At 41.0% G+C, this 17575-nt stretch overlaps 1 protein-coding gene across 1 annotated transcript in view; it reads left to right on the forward strand.

The window, feature by feature from the left end:
- Positions 1 to 17575, forward strand: part of trpm3 (transient receptor potential cation channel, subfamily M, member 3) — a 126930-nt gene that overhangs the window by 58335 nt on the left and 51020 nt on the right. The window contains 2 exon segments of the mRNA XM_065026991.1: positions 1464 to 1493; positions 12679 to 12971. Of these exon segments, the coding sequence (XP_064883063.1) occupies positions 1464 to 1493; positions 12679 to 12971 (323 nt within the window).

Consider the following 17575-nt stretch of genomic DNA (forward strand, 5'->3'; position numbering starts at 1 on the left):
TTGGAGTTTGTGCTACAGGATGCAAATTTCTGTTTGAAAAAGCAAGCCTTTACTTTCCTAACTGCCTGTGTATATTGGTTCCTTACTTTCCTGAAAAGTTGCATATCACAGGGGCTATTCGATGCTAATGCAGTACACCGCAGGATGTTTTTGTGTTGGTCAAGGGCAGTCAGGTCTGGAGTGAACCAAGAGCTATATCTGTTCCTGGTTCTAAATTTTTGAACGGAGCATGCTTATTTAAGATGGTGAGGAAAGCACTTTTAAAGAATAACCAGGCATCCTCTACTGACGGAATGAGGTCAATATCCTTCCAGGATACCCTGGCCAGGTCGATTAGAAAGGCCTGCTTGCTGAAGTGTTTTTGGGAGCATTTGACAATGATGAGGGGTGGTCGTTTGACCGCGGACCCATTACGGACGCAGGCAATGAGGCAGGGATCGCTGAGATCCTGGTTGAAGACAGCAGAGGTGTAATTGGAGGGCAGATTGGTTAGGATGATATCTATGCCGTGTTTATGGGCACCCTCATAGATGTATAGATTGTGTGTAGATTGATGAGGAAAAACATGTTTTGAATCAATTTTAGAATAAGGCTGTAACATAACAAAATGTAGAAAAAGGGAGGTGGTCTGAATACTTTCTGAATGCACTGTATGCATTTCCAGACTGGTCTCAAAGAGGTAACATGGTAAAAGGAAATCCGGGACACTCAAATTAGTATGATATGTTACGTTTGTTATTGTTACATAAGATAGAAGGTAGGAAGTGTTGTTGGTCAAGGTGGATGGGTGGGCATATAATGCAACCGTCTAGTAACCCCAAGGTCGCTTGTTCAAATCTCATTACAGACAACTTTAGCATTTTTACTAATTAGCAAATACTTTGCATGTTAGCTAACCCTTCCTCTAACCCTAACCTGAACCCTTTTATCTAACCTTTCCCCTAAGCCTAATCCTAACCTTGACCCCTAACCCTAACCCTTATCCTAGCTAACGTTAGCCAGCTAGCTAAAGCTAGCAACCCCTAGCTAACGTTAGCAACAACAAATAGGAATTCGTAACATATCATATGTTTTGCAAAATCGTAGCATATTGTACGTTTTGCAAATTCAAAAGACATACAAATTCCAATTCGTAACATGTTGTACAAATTGCAATTCTTAACCTATCATACAAATTGTAATTCATAACATTACATAGAAAATGTATGATGGAGATCCACAAATGAATACATACCAAACACAACGTAACATATCATCCAACATAGAGTATTTCACTTTTAAGTGTAATGTGAAGTGCTCTGAGACCAGAATGGCATTTCTCTCTGTATTTGAACACTTGGCCTTGTGAGTGTGTGTAAGTGGGTCTGTCTGTGTTCCTTTATGTATGTGCATAGTTTTTTATGTGACGAATTCCCATTGACGGTGTTGATTTCTCAATGACCATGTTTTTGTTACCTTTCCAGCCCAAAGCCCTGAAACTGCTGGGGATGGAGGTGAGTCTGGGTTACAACATGGTTATTATTTGGTTACAGTTTGGTGTATTCCCCTGGTTTGCATAATGAGTGCCTGGTAACCCTTCATTTTACTGCATGGTATTTTCTAGGTAATAACTAGGTAAATAACTAGTAACAAAAAGTAAATACATGTTAACAATTTAGTCCCAAATGTAATTACCTGGAACCAAGTAAGTAAGTACTACATGCTTAATTAGTGTAAAACTGTAACGAAGCTGTCTGTTTCCAGGTAGATACAACGTAGTTACTTGTGAAATACCACCACATTGGATGACTCCATCTCATGAAGACAACAGCAAATATGTCTGTGATCTTACCCTGTTGTTTCATGGGACCACCTTCACACTTACAGGGTAGGTACAAAGTAAGGGCTTTAAAATGAAGCCGTTGCTAATACCATGTAAATACCCCATACTTACATGTCAACAAATGATTTAGTCAAATGATTGTGTAGACATAATGTACTTAGTCATTTTCCTAAAGTTACTAGGTATGTACAGTGCCTTCACAAAGTATTCACACCCTGTGACTTTTTCCACATTTGTTGTGTTACAGCCTGAATTTAAACTGGAGATGTTGTGTCACTGGCCTACACACAATACCCCACCTTGTCAAAGTGGAATTGTGTTTTTCAAAATGTTTACAACAACAACAAAACAAAAAATTAAAATTAAAAGCTGCAATGTCTTGATTCAACCTATTTTTCTATGGAAAGCTTAAATAACTTCAGGAGTAAAAATCTGCTTAATAAGTCACATAATACGTTGCCTGGACTCACTCTGTGTGCAATAATAGTGTTTAACGTCATTTTTTGAATGACTACCTCATCTCGTTACTCCACACATACAATTATCTGTAAAGTCCCTCAGTCGAGCTGTGAATTTGAAACACAGATTAAACAACACAGATCAGGGAGGTTTTCCCAATGCCTTGCTAAGAAGGGCACCTAATAGTAGATGGGTAAAAAAAAGCAGACATTGAATATCTTCTTATGGGCAGGACGGTAGCGTCCCACCTGGCCATCATCCGTTGCAATTGCAGAGCGCGAAATTCAAAAATAGCCAATTAAAATATTTAACATTCTTGAAAATATGTGTGTTATACATCAAAATAAAGCTTAACTTGTTAATCCAGCCGCTGTGTCAGATTTCAAAAAGGCTTTACGGCGAAAGCAAATTATCTGAGGACAGCTCCCCGCATACAAACACATGAAAATCAAATTTCAACCAGGCAGGTGCGCCACAAAAGTCAGAAATAGCGATATAATTAATGCCTTAACTTTGAAGATCTTCTTCTGTTGGCACTCCAAAATGTCCCAAAAACATCACAAATGGTCCTTTTGTTCGATAATGTCCTTCTTTATGTCCCAAAAATGTCAATTTATTTGGCACGTTTGATTCAGAAATACACCGGTTTCAACTCGCCCAACATGCCTACAAGTATTTAATAAGTTACCTGTAAACTTGGTCCAAACATTTCAAACAACGTTCCTAATCCAACCTCAGGTGCGTAAAACGTAAATAATCGATCAAATTTAAGACGGAATAAACTGTTTCTAATACCGGATAAAAATAATGTGAAGCACGCTCCAGTTCACCAAAACAGTAGAGTCCACCTGGAGTGACACTTACAATGAACTACTTCTTCATTTCTCAAAAGAAAAACATTGAACAATTTCTAAAGACTGTTGACATCTAGTGGAAGCCATAGGAACTGCAACCAGGTTCCTAATAATAAGAGTGTCCCATGGAAACCAATTGGAAAATCCTATGACCTCAAAAATAAAATCCTCTGGATGGTTTGTCCTCTGGGTTTGGCCTGCCTTATCAGTTCTGTTATACTCACAGACATTATTTTAACAGTTTCAGAAACTTTAGATTATTTGCATATCCTAGCTTGTGGGCCTGAGTAACAGGGAGTTTACTTTGGGCACACTTTTCATCCGGAGGTGAAAATACTGCCCCCTACCCAAGAGAGGATATCCCTTTGAGCATGATGAAGTTATTCATTACACGCTGGATGGGGTATCAATATACCCAGTCACTACAAAAATACATGCGTCCTTCCTACCTCATTTGCCAGACAGGAATGAAACTGCTCAGGGAGTTCACCCTGAGGCCAATGGTGTTACATAAAACAGTTGCAGAGTCTAATGGCTGTGATAGGAGAAAATTGAGGATGGATCAACAACATTGTAGTTACTCCACAATACTAACCTAAATGACAGAGTGAAAAGAAGGAAGCCTGTACAGAATAAAAAATTTACAAAACATGCATCTTGTTTGCAATAAGAAGCTAAAGTAAAACTTGAAGAAATGTGGCAAAGAAATTAACTTTGCATCCTGAATACACAGATTTATGTTTGGGGCAAACCCAACACAACACATCACATAACACTCTTCATATTTTCAAGCATGGTGGTGGCTGCATCATGTTATGGGTATGCTTGTCATCAGCAAGGAATAGGGCATTTATTAGGATAAAAATAAATGGAATAGGTCTAAACACAGGTAAAATCGTAAAGGAAACCTTCAGTCTGCTTTCTAACAGACACTTGGAGACAAATTCCCCTTTCAGCAGGACAATAACATAAAACACAAGGCCAAATATACACTGGAGTTGCTTACCAAGATGACATTGAGTGTTCCCGAGTGGCCTTGTTACAATTTTGACTTACATCGGCTTGAAAATCAATGATCAACAACCAACTTGACAGAGCTTGAAGAATAAAAAAAAAAGGTTTTAATTGATTGGACAATCAAGGTGTGCAAAGCTCTTAGAGAATATCCCAAAATACTCACTGCTGTAATTGCTGCCAAAGATGATTCTAACATCTATTAACTCAGGCGTGTGAATACTTATGTAAAGGAGATATTTCTGTATTTCATTCTCAATAAATTAGCAAAAAATGTCTAAAAACATATGGGGAATTGTGGGTAGATGGGTGAGGAAAAAAATATATTAAATCCATTTTGAATTCAGGCTGTAACACAACAAATGTGGAATAAGTCAAGGCGTATGAATACTTTCTGAAGGCACTGTATGTTGTAACAGGGCTGTAAAGTGGTGTCTGTTTCCAGGTAGATCCCACGAAGATGACAGCAAATCTGTCTGTGATCTTACCCTTTTTTTTTTACATGATACCATCTTCACTCTTACAGCGTAGGTACGGTGTAAGAAGGCCATAAAATGAAGCTGTTCATATTACCATGTACATACCAAATACTTTCAAGTTAACTACAGTGCAATTTAAAAATGCGAACATTTCACGATGAAGACAAGCACACATCTCAGAGTGAAGCTTATTTATTGAGAATCAACCAGAGGTAAGTAGAAGAACATTGTATTAGAACAGAGGTTTGGAAAGTGTGAGGTGCGCCTCCCCAGGGGGGCACCAGAGAGTTTCAAGGGAGGCGTGAAAGGAAAGCCAAGTCTAACCGTCTTCGGGTCTCTAATAATTAACAAATATTAGGCCTGTTTCTTGCTACAATGGCAGGGAAACACATATTTCAATGGCTACATTTAAAAAGAAGGGTATCCCAGCTTTCTAGTGATAGTACGTTTATTTCTCAACTCCTAAAATTGCGGATTTAATGATGTTCTCTGAAGGGAGGCTCACTAGAATGACTAGGCCTACATTCCAATCATGAGCTAACATAGAAGATTGCTAGCCAAAGCAGATGAGAAGGAAGATAACAGTCTATTTAACATAACAGAAGAAATGCTGCAAATTTACTAAACGAGTATACACAAACTATGCATAAATAAAACATTTCCACAAGCATATTATCTCCTAACAAGACAGTATCTAAACACTCAAAAGAGCTAGATACAATCTCTACAAAAACAAGCTAAGTTAGAAAATTAAGCTAGCTAGCATACTAACACACAATGCAATAACAATAGCGATTCGTTAGCTTAAATTAACTAGCAGAATGTCAGAGCTAGAATAAACATATAAAAACATAATTCCGATATAAATCACTGCATGTACTTAACTCTCCAGTTTTCGATTTTGGTTTTCAAAGTAAAAGTCTGCAGTAAAACGCTATATATTTGATACGAAATCAATATTATTTTTTGTCTTGCATATAGTGCACAATGTTGCATTAGTATGCACAATTATACTTACATTGTGAGAAAATATCAACAAAAATGTGTATATGTTTTTAAAATGTTTCTACTGTGATGTTTCTACTGTGACAAATTTTCAAAATTATGTTACCCGGAATTGACTCGTTAGTGTTGCTATGAATACACTAAGCTAGCTACTTTTCAATGTCACCAGAGACGTGGACAAAAAAAGCACATTTTTAGGGCGGAGACATACAGTACATCATTATATCCAAATCTCTTATGTCACCAATGATATACAAGCTCACCACAATCCATAGCCGTCCTTCTTTTTATAAAAAGTGGCATCATCTGTTAGTACACATATTGATTATCATACCGGAATTAAAAGAGTGCTATTTATGAACATATTAGCCCTCCATTCAAATGAATGGTGTTTAGCCGGCAGTTTGGTTTCTACATATATATAAATGCAGTTCACTTTTGTTGTGATGCTAACTTGTATGGTTATATGTTTGTACATTAATACAAATGTGTTTCTACTGACCTCTTGTTGATTTTCATTAATTGAACTTGAAATGTTCCCACTTTTATTTTGCACGCCAGTAAGCTTGAAGGTATTTGATATTTACATGGTAATATGAACAGCTTCATTTTACAGCCCTCTTAGCCCGTACCAACCATGTAAGTGTGAAGCTAGTATCACGTAACAACAGGGTAATATCACAGACAGATTTGCTGTGGTCTTTGTGGGATCTATCTGGAATCTACCTGGAAACAGACCCCACTTAATTTTACAGCCATTACAACATACTTACCTAGTAACTCCAAGAAAATTATGTGGTACATTATGGGCTCCCCAGTGGCGCAGCGATCTAAGGCACTGCATCTCAGTGCTAGAGGTGTCACTTCGATTCCAGGCTGTATCACAACCGGCTGTGATTGGGAGTCCCACAGGGCGGCGCACAATTGGCCCAGCCTAGTCCGGGTTTAGGATTTGCCGGGGTAGGCTGTTATTCTAAATAATAATTTGTTCTTAACTGACTTGCCTAGTTAAATAAAGGTTAAAAAAATGTCTACACAATAATTTGACTAAATCCTAAAGAGTGTTAGTTGACCTGCAAGTATCTGGTATTTACATGTTATTAGCCAACGGTTTCATTTTACAGCCCTCTTACCGTGTACCTACCCTTCAAGTGTGAAGGTGGTACCATGAAACAACACTTTTCACTTTTCATAAAATAATTATGTTAATTAAACTATATTATTGCACACAGAGTGAGTCCATACAGCTTATTATGTGTCTTGTTAAGTACATTTTTACTCCTGAACTTATTTAGGCTTGCCATCACAAAGAGGTTGAATAATAATTGACTCAAGATATTTCAGATTTTCAATTTTAATTCATTTGTACACATTTCTAAAAATATTATTCCACTTTGACAATATGGGGTATTGTGTATAGGTCAGTGATTACATTTTAAATTCAGAGTGTAACACAACAAAATGTGGAAAAAGTCAAAGTGTGCGAATACTTTCTGAAGGCACTGTACATACCTAGTAACTATAGGAAAATTACTTGGTACATTATGTCTACACAATAATTTGACTAAATCATTAAGAGCATTAATGACCTGCAAGTATCTGGTGTTTGCATGGTATTAGCAATGGCTTCATTTAAAGCCTTCTTACCTTGTATCTACCCTGTAAGTGAAACAACAGGGTAAGATCCCAGACATATTTATTGTTGTCTTCATGAGAATGTGGTGGTATTTCACAAGTAACTACATTGTATCTACTTGGAAACAGACACAAGTTCATTTTACCGCCATTTTAAAACAAACATTTATGGTAACAGAAGGCAAAGTCCTTAGAAACAAAGTGACTTGAAGGTATTCATGTGGTAAGTGCAAGGTAATAAATAAATATAATATTACATACAGTGGGGAGAACAAGTATTTAATACACTGCCGATTTTGAAGGTTTTCCCTACTTACAAAGCATGTAGAGGTCTGTAATTTTTATTATAGGTACACTTCAACTGTGAGAGACGGAATCTAAAACAAAAATCCAGAAAATTACATTTTTAAATAATTAATTTGTATTTTATTGCATGACATAAGTATTTGATCACCTACCAACCAGTAAGAATTCCGTCTCTCACAGACCTGTTAGTTTTTCTTTAAGATCCCTCCTGTTCTCCACTCATTACCTGTTTTAACTGTACATTTACATTTACATTTAAGTCATTTAGCAGACGCTCTTATCCAGAGCGACTTACAAATTGGTGCGTTCACCTTAAGACATCCAGTGGAACAGCCACTTTACAATAGTGCATCTAAATCTTTTAAGGGGGGTGAGAAGGATTACTTTATCCTATCCTAGGTATTCCTGAAAGAGGTGGGGTTTCAGGTGTCTCCGGAAGGTGGTGATTGACTCCGCTGTCCTGGCGTCGTGAGGGAGTTTGTTCCACCATTGGGGGGCCAGAGCAGCGAACAGTTTTGACTGGGCTGCGCGGGAACTGTACTTCCTCAGTGGTAGGGAGGCGAGCAGGCCAGAGGTGGATGAACGCAGTGCCCTTGTTTGGGTGTAGGGCCTGATCAGAGCCTGGAGGTACTGAGGTGCCGTTCCCCTCACAGCTCCGTAGGCAAGCACCATGGTCTTGTAGCAGATGCGAGCTTCAACTGGAAGCCAGTGGAGAGAGCGGAGGAGCGGGGTGACGTGAGAGAACTTGGGAAGGTTGAACACCAGACGGGCTGCGGCGTTCTGGATGAGTTGTAGGGGTTTAATGGCACAGGCAGGGAGCCCAGCCAACAGCGAGTTGCAGTAATCCAGACGGGAGATGACAAGTGCCTGGATTAGGACCTGCGCTGCTTCCTGTGTGAGGCAGGGTCGTACTCTGCGGATGTTGTAGAGCATGAACCTACAAGAACGGGCCACCGCCTTGATGTTAGTTGAGAACGACAGGGTGTTGTCCAGGATCACGCCAAGGTTCTTAGCGCTCTGGGAGGAGGACACAATGGAGTTGTCAACCGTGATGGCGAGATCATGGAACGGGCAGTCCTTCCCCGGGAGGAAGAGCAGCTCCGTCTTGCCGAGGTTCAGCTTGAGGTGGTGATCCGTCATCCACACTGATATGTCTGCCAGACATGCAGAGATGCGTTCGCCACCTGGTCATCAGAAGGGGGAAAGGAGAAGATTAATTGTGTGTCGTCTGCATAGCAATGATAGGAGAGACCATGTGAGGTTATGACAGAGCCAAGTGACTTGGTGTATAGCGAGAATAGGAGAGGGCCTAGAACAGAGCCCTGGGGGACGCCAGTGGTGAGAGCGCGTGGTGAGGAGACAGATTCTCGCCACGCCACCTGGTAGGAGCGACCTGTCAGGTAGGACGCAATCCAAGCGTGGGCCGCGCCGGAGATGCCCAACTCGGAGAGGGTGGAGAGGAGGATCTGATGGTTCACAGTATCGAAGGCAGCCGATAGGTCTAGAAGGATGAGAGCAGAGGAGAGAGAGTTAGCTTTAGCAGTGCGGAGGGCCTCCGTGATACAGAGAAGAGCAGTCTCAGTTGAATGACTAGTCTTGAAACCTGACTGATTTGGATCAAGAAGGTCATTCTGAGAGAGATAGCGGGAGAGCTGGCCAAGAACTGTACCTGTTTGAACTCGTTAGCTGTATAAAAGACACCTGTCCACACACTCAATCAAACAGACTCCAACCTCTCCACAATGGCCAAGACCAGAGAGCTGTGTAAGGACATCAGGGCTAAATTTGTAGACCTGCACAAGGCTGGGATGGGCTACAGGACAATAGGCAAGCAGCTTGGTGAGAAGGTACCAACTGTTGGTGCAATTATTAGAAAATGGAAGAATTTCAAGATGACGGTCAGTCACCCTCAGTCTGGGGCTCCATGCAAGATCTCACCTCGTGGGGCATCAATGATCATGAGGAAGGTGAGGGATCAGCCCAGAACTACACGGCAGGACCTGGTCAATGACCTGAAGAGAGCTGGGACCACAGTCTCAAAGAAAACCATTAGTAACACACTACGCCGTCATGGATTAAAATCCTGCAGCGCATGCCAGGTCCCCCTGCTCAAGCCAGCACATGTCCAGGCCCGTCTGAAGTTTGCCAATGACCATCTGGATGATCCAGAGGAGGAATGGGAGAAGGTCATGTGGTCTGATGAGACAAAAAGAGCTTTTTGGTCTAAACTCCACTCGCCGTGTTTGGAGGAAGAAGAAGGATGAGTACAACCCCAAGAACACCATCCAAACCGCGAAGCATGGAGGTGGAAACATCATTCTTTGGGGATGCTTTTCTGCAAAGGGGACAGGACGACTGCACCGTATTGAGGGGAGGATGGATGGGGCCATGTATCGCGAGATCTTGGCCAACAACCTCCTTTCATCAGTAAGAGCATTGAAGATGGGTCGTGGCTGGGACTTCCAGCATGACAACGACCGAAACACACAGCCAGGGCAACTAAGGATTGGCTCCGGAAGAAGCATCTCAATGTCCTGGAGTGGCCCAGCCAGACTCCAGACTTGAACCCAATAGAAAATCTTTGGAGGGAGCTGAAAGTCCGTATTGCCCACGACAGCCCCGAAACCTGAAGGATCTGGAGAAGGTCTGTATGGAAGAGTGGGCCAAAATCCTTGCTGCAGTGTGTGCAAACCTGGTCAAGAACTACAGGGAACGTATGATCGCTGTAATTGCAAACAAAGGTTTCTGTACCAAATATTAAGTTCTGCTTTTCTGATGTATCAAATACTTATGTCATGAAATAAAATGCAAATTAATTACTTAAAAATCATACAATGTGATTTTCTGGATTTTTGTTTTAGATTCCGTCTCTCACAGTTGAAGTGTACCTATGATAAAAATTACAGACCTCTACATACTTTGTGGGAAAACCTGCAAAATCGGCAGTGTATCAAATACTTGTTCTCCCCACTGTATATGTTGTTACTACAGTAGGTATGTATATAATAAGTACATAGTACTTACTTATAAGGTCCTCAATACTAAACTTTGATACTAAAGGGGACTACTGCATTCGGAATGTAATTCAGACCTCCTGACTTTTCCATATTTTTTTACATTACAGCCTTATTCTAAAATGGATCAATGGTTCAATTGTTGTTTTTGTTCCTCATCAATCTACACACAATACCCCATAATGACAAAGCAAAAACAGGTTTTTATAAATGTTTAGCAAATGTATTACGAATAAAAAAAACAGACATATCACATTTAAATAAATATTTAGACCCTTTACTCAGCACCTTTGGTAGTGATTACAGCCTCGAGTCTTTTTGGGCATGATGCTACAAGCTTGGCACACCTGTATTTGGGGAGTTTCTCCCATTATTCTCTGCAGATCCTCTCAAGCTCTGTCAGGTTGAATGGGGAGCGTCGCTGGACAGCTATTTTCTGGTCTCCCCAGAGACTCTGGCTCCATGCTGGGCCACTCAAGGACATTCAGAGACTTGTCCCGAAGCCACTCCTACGTTGCGTTGTTTTGGCTGTGCTTAGGGTTGTTGTCCTGTTGGAGGGTGAACCTTCGCCCCAATCTGAGGTTCTGAGCGCTCTGGAGCAGGTTTTCATCAAGGATCTCTCTGTACTTTTCTCTGTTCATCTTTGCCTCGATCCTGACTAGTCTTCCAGTCCCTGCAGCTGAAAAACATAACAACAACCATCGTAAGGATAGTGCCAGGTTTCCTCCAGACGTGACGCTTGGCCAAATAGTTTAATCTTAGTTTCACTAGACCAGATTTTTAAAAATTCTCATGGTCTGAGAGTCCTTTAGGTGCCTTTTGGCAAACTCCAAGTGGGCTGTCGTGCCTTTTAATGAGGAGTGGCTTCCGTCTGGCCTCACTGCCATAAAGGCCTGATTGGTTTAGTGTTGCAGAGATGGTTGTCCTTCTGGAAGGTTCTCCCATCTCCACAGAGGAACTCTGGATCTCTGTCAGAGTGACCATAGGGTTCTTGGTCACCTCCCTGACCAATGCCCTTCTCCTCTGATTACTCATTTTGGCCAGGCGGCCAGCTCTAGGAAGAGTCTTGGTGGGTCCAATCTTCTTCCATTTAAGAATGATGGAGGCCATAGTGTTCTTGGGAAGTTTCAATGCTGAATAAATGTGTCGGTACCCTTCCCCAGATCTTTGCCTTGACACAATCCTGTCTCTGAGCTCTACGGATATGTCCTTTGACCTAATGGCTTGATTTTTGCTCTGACATGCACTGTCAACTGTGGGGCCTTATATAGACAGGTGTGTACCTTTCCAAATTATGTCCAATCAATTGAATTTAACACAGGTGGACTCCAATCAAGTTGTGGATACAACTCAAGGATGATCAATGGAAACAGGATTCACCTGAGCTCAATTTCGAGTCTCATAGCAAAGGGTCTGAATAATTACAGTCGGAGGTTTACATACACCTTAGCCAAATACATTTAAACTCAGTTTTTCACAATTCCTGACATTTAATCCTCGTAAAAATTCCCTGTCTTAGGTCAGTTAGGATCACCACTTTATTTTAAGAATGTGAAATGTCAGAATAGTAGTAGAGAGGAGGATTTATTTCAGCTTTTATTTCATTCATCACTTTCCCAGTGGGTCAGAACTTTACATACACTCAACTAGTATTTGGAAGCATTGCTTTTAAATTGTTTAACTTGGGTCAAACGTTTCGGGTATCCTTCCACAAGCTTCCCAAAATAAGTTGGGTGAATTTTGGCCCATTCCTCCTGACAGAGCTGGTGTAACTGAGTTTAGGTATCAGTTGAATGAGATATAGAAGTCACATGGAAATACCTGAATAAATATTGGAATAAATGTCAGAATATCCTAAGCAAGCAGACAGACATTAAACACCAAGGCCTTTTCACAGTCCTCAACTCTCAGTACTTTCATGCCATGGTACTTCATCCATCTCTCCAAGGCCTTAGCCAGTGTGAATTATATTACATGATCACACTCTCTCTAAATGTATGTTTGTCTCCCTCGATGGGCAAAGGCTGAGCATCACATCCAAAAACCCATGAATCCATGTCTCTGCTCTCGTCTTGTGCGGCCTGAGGCAGGATGACATGCCGATCCGGAGGAGTCGCCAGAAGACTACACGTAAGCGGGAGGAGGAGGTGGACATTGACCTGGACGACCCTGAGATCAACCATTTCCCCTTCCCCTTCCACGAGCTGATGGTGTGGGCCGTGCTGATGAAGAGACAGAAGATGGCGCTGTTCTTCTGGCAGCATGGGGAGGAGGCCATGGCCAAAGCCCTGGTGGCCTGTAAGCTGTGCAAGGCCATGGCCCACGAGGCCTCTGAGAACGACATGGTGGACGACATCTCACAGGAGCTGAACCACAACTCCAGGTACTATAGACCACAAGACACATACACATAGAGCTGAAAAAAACCACACACATGTAATCAGCCAAGCAATCACACATACTCTTTTGTAGAGTTTGCCACACATAGACACATCTGCATACCCACAACTGAACATACCCACATGCACAAGCACACACACACGCTCGCTCGCTCGCACACACACACAAACACACACACACACAAACAGTCATTCATCCATACAGCTGTCATAGAAATTCTTACAAAGGGACACTCAAAGTCATTCATAAATTAATCATTGTTTATTTGTCAGGACGCTGTAGAGGTTCCAACCAACTCAATGCACCATAGTGCACATGTCAATCAGGAGCTCTGCCTGGGCAGTCCCAGCAGATGTTTTTACACAAACAAGTTATATTTGCATGATGTAGCATAATTACCTAATCATTATCATTTTGTTTCATTCATATGACCGACCAATACTGGTTCATAACATGTGACAGACCAATACCTCACGAGCTTCTTCTCTCTAAGCTGAGACATTGAAACTGATGAATCCTTCATTCGTTCTCAAAAGAAAGTCTGGGCGAACTGCCAAATTGCAGCTGCTGATAGTCAGGAACCAATATACTCAGTCAGTTAGGAAAGCTAAGGCTAGCTTTTTCAAACAGAAATTTGCTTCCTATAGCACTAATTCCAAAACGTTTTGGGACTGTAACGGCTTTCTTCCGTCGAAGGAGAGGAGGACCAAAATGCAGCGTGGTTAGAGTTCATGTTTTTTAATAAGAAAACTAAACATGAACACAAATACAAAATAACAAATGTGGCAAAACCGAAACAGTCCTATCTGGTGCAGAGAACACAAAGACAGGAAACGATCACCCACCCACCAACCCCAACACAAAACAAGCTACCTAAATATGGTTCCCAATCAGAGACAATGACTAACACCTGCCTCTGATTGAGAACCATATCAGGCCAAACATAGAAATAGACAAACTAGACACACAACATAGAATGCCCACCCAGCTCACGTCCTAACCAACACTAAAACAAGGAAAACACACAAGAAACTATGGTCAGAACGTGACAGAGACACTGTAAAGTCCATGGAGAATAGGAGCACCTTCTCCCAGCTGCCCACTGCATTGAGGATAGGAAACACTGTCACCACCGATAAATCTACGATAATCGATCATTTCAATAAGCATTTTTCCATGGCTGACCATGCTTTTCAACTGGCAACCCCTCCCTAAATCTGGATCCCTACAAATCAGCTGGGCTAGACAATCTGAACCCTCTTTTTCTAAAATTATCTGCCAATTACTAGCCTAGTCAACCTCTCTTTCGTATCGTCTGAGATCCCCAAAGATTGGAAAGCTGCCGCGGTCATCCCCCTCTTCAAAGGGGGAGACACCTTAGGCCCAAAATGTTATAGACCTATGTCCATCCTGCCCCGCCTTTCTAAAATCTTCGAAAGCCAACTAAATAAACAGATCACCGACCATTTCGAATCACATCGTAACCTTCTCCGCTATGCAATCTGGTTTCCAGCTGGTCATGGGTACACCTCAGCCATGCTCAAGGTCCTAAACTATATCATAACTGCCATCGATAAAAGACAATACTGTGCAGCCTTCTTTATTGACCTGGCCAAAGTTTTCAACTCTGTCAATCACCACATTCTTATCGGCAGACTCAATAGCCTTGGCTTCTCAAATGATTGCATCGCCTGGTTCACCAACTACTTCTCAGATAGAGTTCAGGGTGTCAAATCAGAGGGCCTGTTGTCCGGACCTCTGGCAGTCTCTATGGGGGTGTCACAGGGTTTAATTCTCGGGCCAAATCTTTTCTCTGTATATATGAATTATGTCGCTCTTGCTGCTGGTGATTCTCTGATCCACCTCTACGCAGACGACACCATTCTGTATACATCTGGCCCTTCTTTGGACACTGTGCTAACAAACCTCCAAACGAACTTCAACTCCTTCCGTGGCCTCTAACTGCTCTTAAATGCTAGTAAAACTAGATGCATGCTCTTCAACCGATTGCTGCCCACACCCTCCCGCCTGACTAGCATCACTACCCTGGATGGTTCTGACCTCGAATATGTGGACAACTACAAATACCTAGGTGTCTGGTTAGACTGTAAATTCTCCTTCCAGACTCACATTAACGTGATGGGGATACATGATCCCCTTTGGGATCACCCCCCACCCCCCCTGAGCTGTAATGTGGCGCAGGGAACGCAAGAAATAATCCTAAAAATATTTAACCTCCACAGAATCGCTTGAAAAATGGCTCAAATGAAAGATAAAGAAGTTATTTATCTACCCAGCAAGTCAGATTTCTAAAATGTTTTACGGCGAAAACATAGCACATATTTATGTCCAACCACCACTGCATACATACCTCATTAGCTTAGCCAAGTAGGAAAAAATATGCAATCAACAAACGCAGGATTAAAAGAAAAATCATTTCACTAACCTTTTGAAATCTTCATCAGATGACAGTAATATAACATGTTACACAGTACATTCATTTTTTTTTCAATAATATGCAATATATATCCATAAATCTCTGTTTACAATTATGCATCGTTCAAAAAATGCTACTGCAATGTCAGGAGAAATAAAATAGCTCCGGCAGATAACGTCAGCTAACAAGGAATACACATCATAAACTTTGACTAAATATGCATGTTTTACATATGTATGGCAAGATAAACTTCTTCTAAATGCAATCGCTATGTTACAATTATTTTTAACGTTACATTTGGCGTTCACTAGGCTATAATAGAGAGTCGGCGCTCTCATTTAGCATACTGACTCCTCTATCTTGGAGTCGACAGAAACCCAAAATGAAGACATAAATATTCCCTTACCATGGCTGTTCTTCCTTCAGAAGACCTGGAAGGGTTAATACTCACCAAGTTAGCGTTCAGTTTTCAAGTCTGTGTCTTTCCGTTCTCAAACTAGACACTTTTCGGTCGAAATGTATGCAAATTTCAAGTGGATGCGCACCAAAACGTCGAAAGTATACATTATATTTCGAGTAAACTTGTCAAACTATGTTTATAATTAAGCCTTAACATGTTATAAAGGTCTACAGCAATCGTGAGGGCGAACAGAGAAGCACACGTTGTTCAGTCCATCCTGAGGGAAAGAGAGAGAAATTTCCCAGCTCCCATTGGTGAAACTTTTTTTTTGCGTCACCGGGACGTTTGGGCACGCTGAACGTCTCGTGAGCGCGCGATTCTCACAGTTACACGCCTCATCGGAAGCAGGCTTCACGCTGAAGACGTAGAAACTGTTTCCATGGTTATAACTGCTTGGGAAGTGTGTATACGATGACGTTGAAGTGGTGGCAACTTTTTTCATTACAAGAGAGACTTTGGGAGAATGCATGCCCTGAGACTTCTGCTTTACATAGAGACAAAATTTAAACGGTTTTATAAGCTTTAGAGTGTTTCCTATTCGATAATAATTTTTATATGCATATATTAGCAACTTTTGACAAAAATTTATCATGGTTTATATGGGTGCCGAATTCCTCCAGAAGGGGCAGTATTCAGGGCTAGCCCCAACAGGTTTTAAGCATCTCCAATCCAAAATTAAATCTAGAATGGGCTTCCTATTTCTCAACAAAGCCTCCTTCACTCATGCCACCAAACATACCCTTGTAAAACTGTTTATCCTACCTATCCTTGACTTTGGTGATGTTGTTTACAAAATAGCCCTCAACACTCTACTCAGCAAACTGGATGTACTCTATCACAATGCCATCCGTTTTTGTCACCAAACCATATACTACCCACCATTGCGACCTGTATGCTCTCGTTGACTGGCCCTCACTACATATCCATTGCCAAATCCACTGGCTCCAGGTCATCTATAAGTCTTTGCTAGGTAAAGCCTCGCATTATCTCAGATCACTGGTCACCATAGCAGCACACACTCCAGTAGGTATATTACACTGGTAATCCCCAAAGCCAACACCTCCTTTGGCAGCCTCTCCTTCCAGTTCTCTGCTGCCAATGACTGGAACGAATTGCAAAAATCTCTGAAGCTGGAGTCATTCAGTTGAAGTCGTAAGTTTACATACACCTAAGCCAATTACATTAAAACTCACTTTTCACAATTCCTGACATTTAATCCTAGTAAGGGAAGACCCCCATGTATTGGACAAAAATGAATGGCAAGTCATTGGATATGTAACCCAAGTCAACGTCCAAAAGCAAAATTTTGAAAAAATGAATTTTTTGTAAAAAACTTATCACCCCTTAAAAAAGTGCTTTCTGGACCGTTTTTCGAAATTCTTTCGATTTTTTTTGTCAATTACACATGTGTAAGAACTGTATGAATATACTTTTGTCCAATTTTATTATCATAATTTTTTTTTTTCTTACATGCGCATAAGGAATATGTTTTGTCCATTTTCAATATGATTTCATACGAAGTCAAAAGTCAAAAATGTCAAAATTTTGGAAAAAACTTCACACACCCTTAAAAAAGTGCTTTCTGGACCGTTTTTCAAAATTCTTTCGAATTTTTTGTCAATTACACATGTGTAAGAACTGTATGAATATACTTTTGTCCAATTATATTATCTTTTTTTTTTTTTTTTTT

This window comes from Oncorhynchus nerka, linkage group LG13, assembly GCF_034236695.1.
Source record: "Oncorhynchus nerka isolate Pitt River linkage group LG13, Oner_Uvic_2.0, whole genome shotgun sequence".
Lineage (NCBI taxonomy): Eukaryota > Metazoa > Chordata > Actinopteri > Salmoniformes > Salmonidae > Oncorhynchus > Oncorhynchus nerka.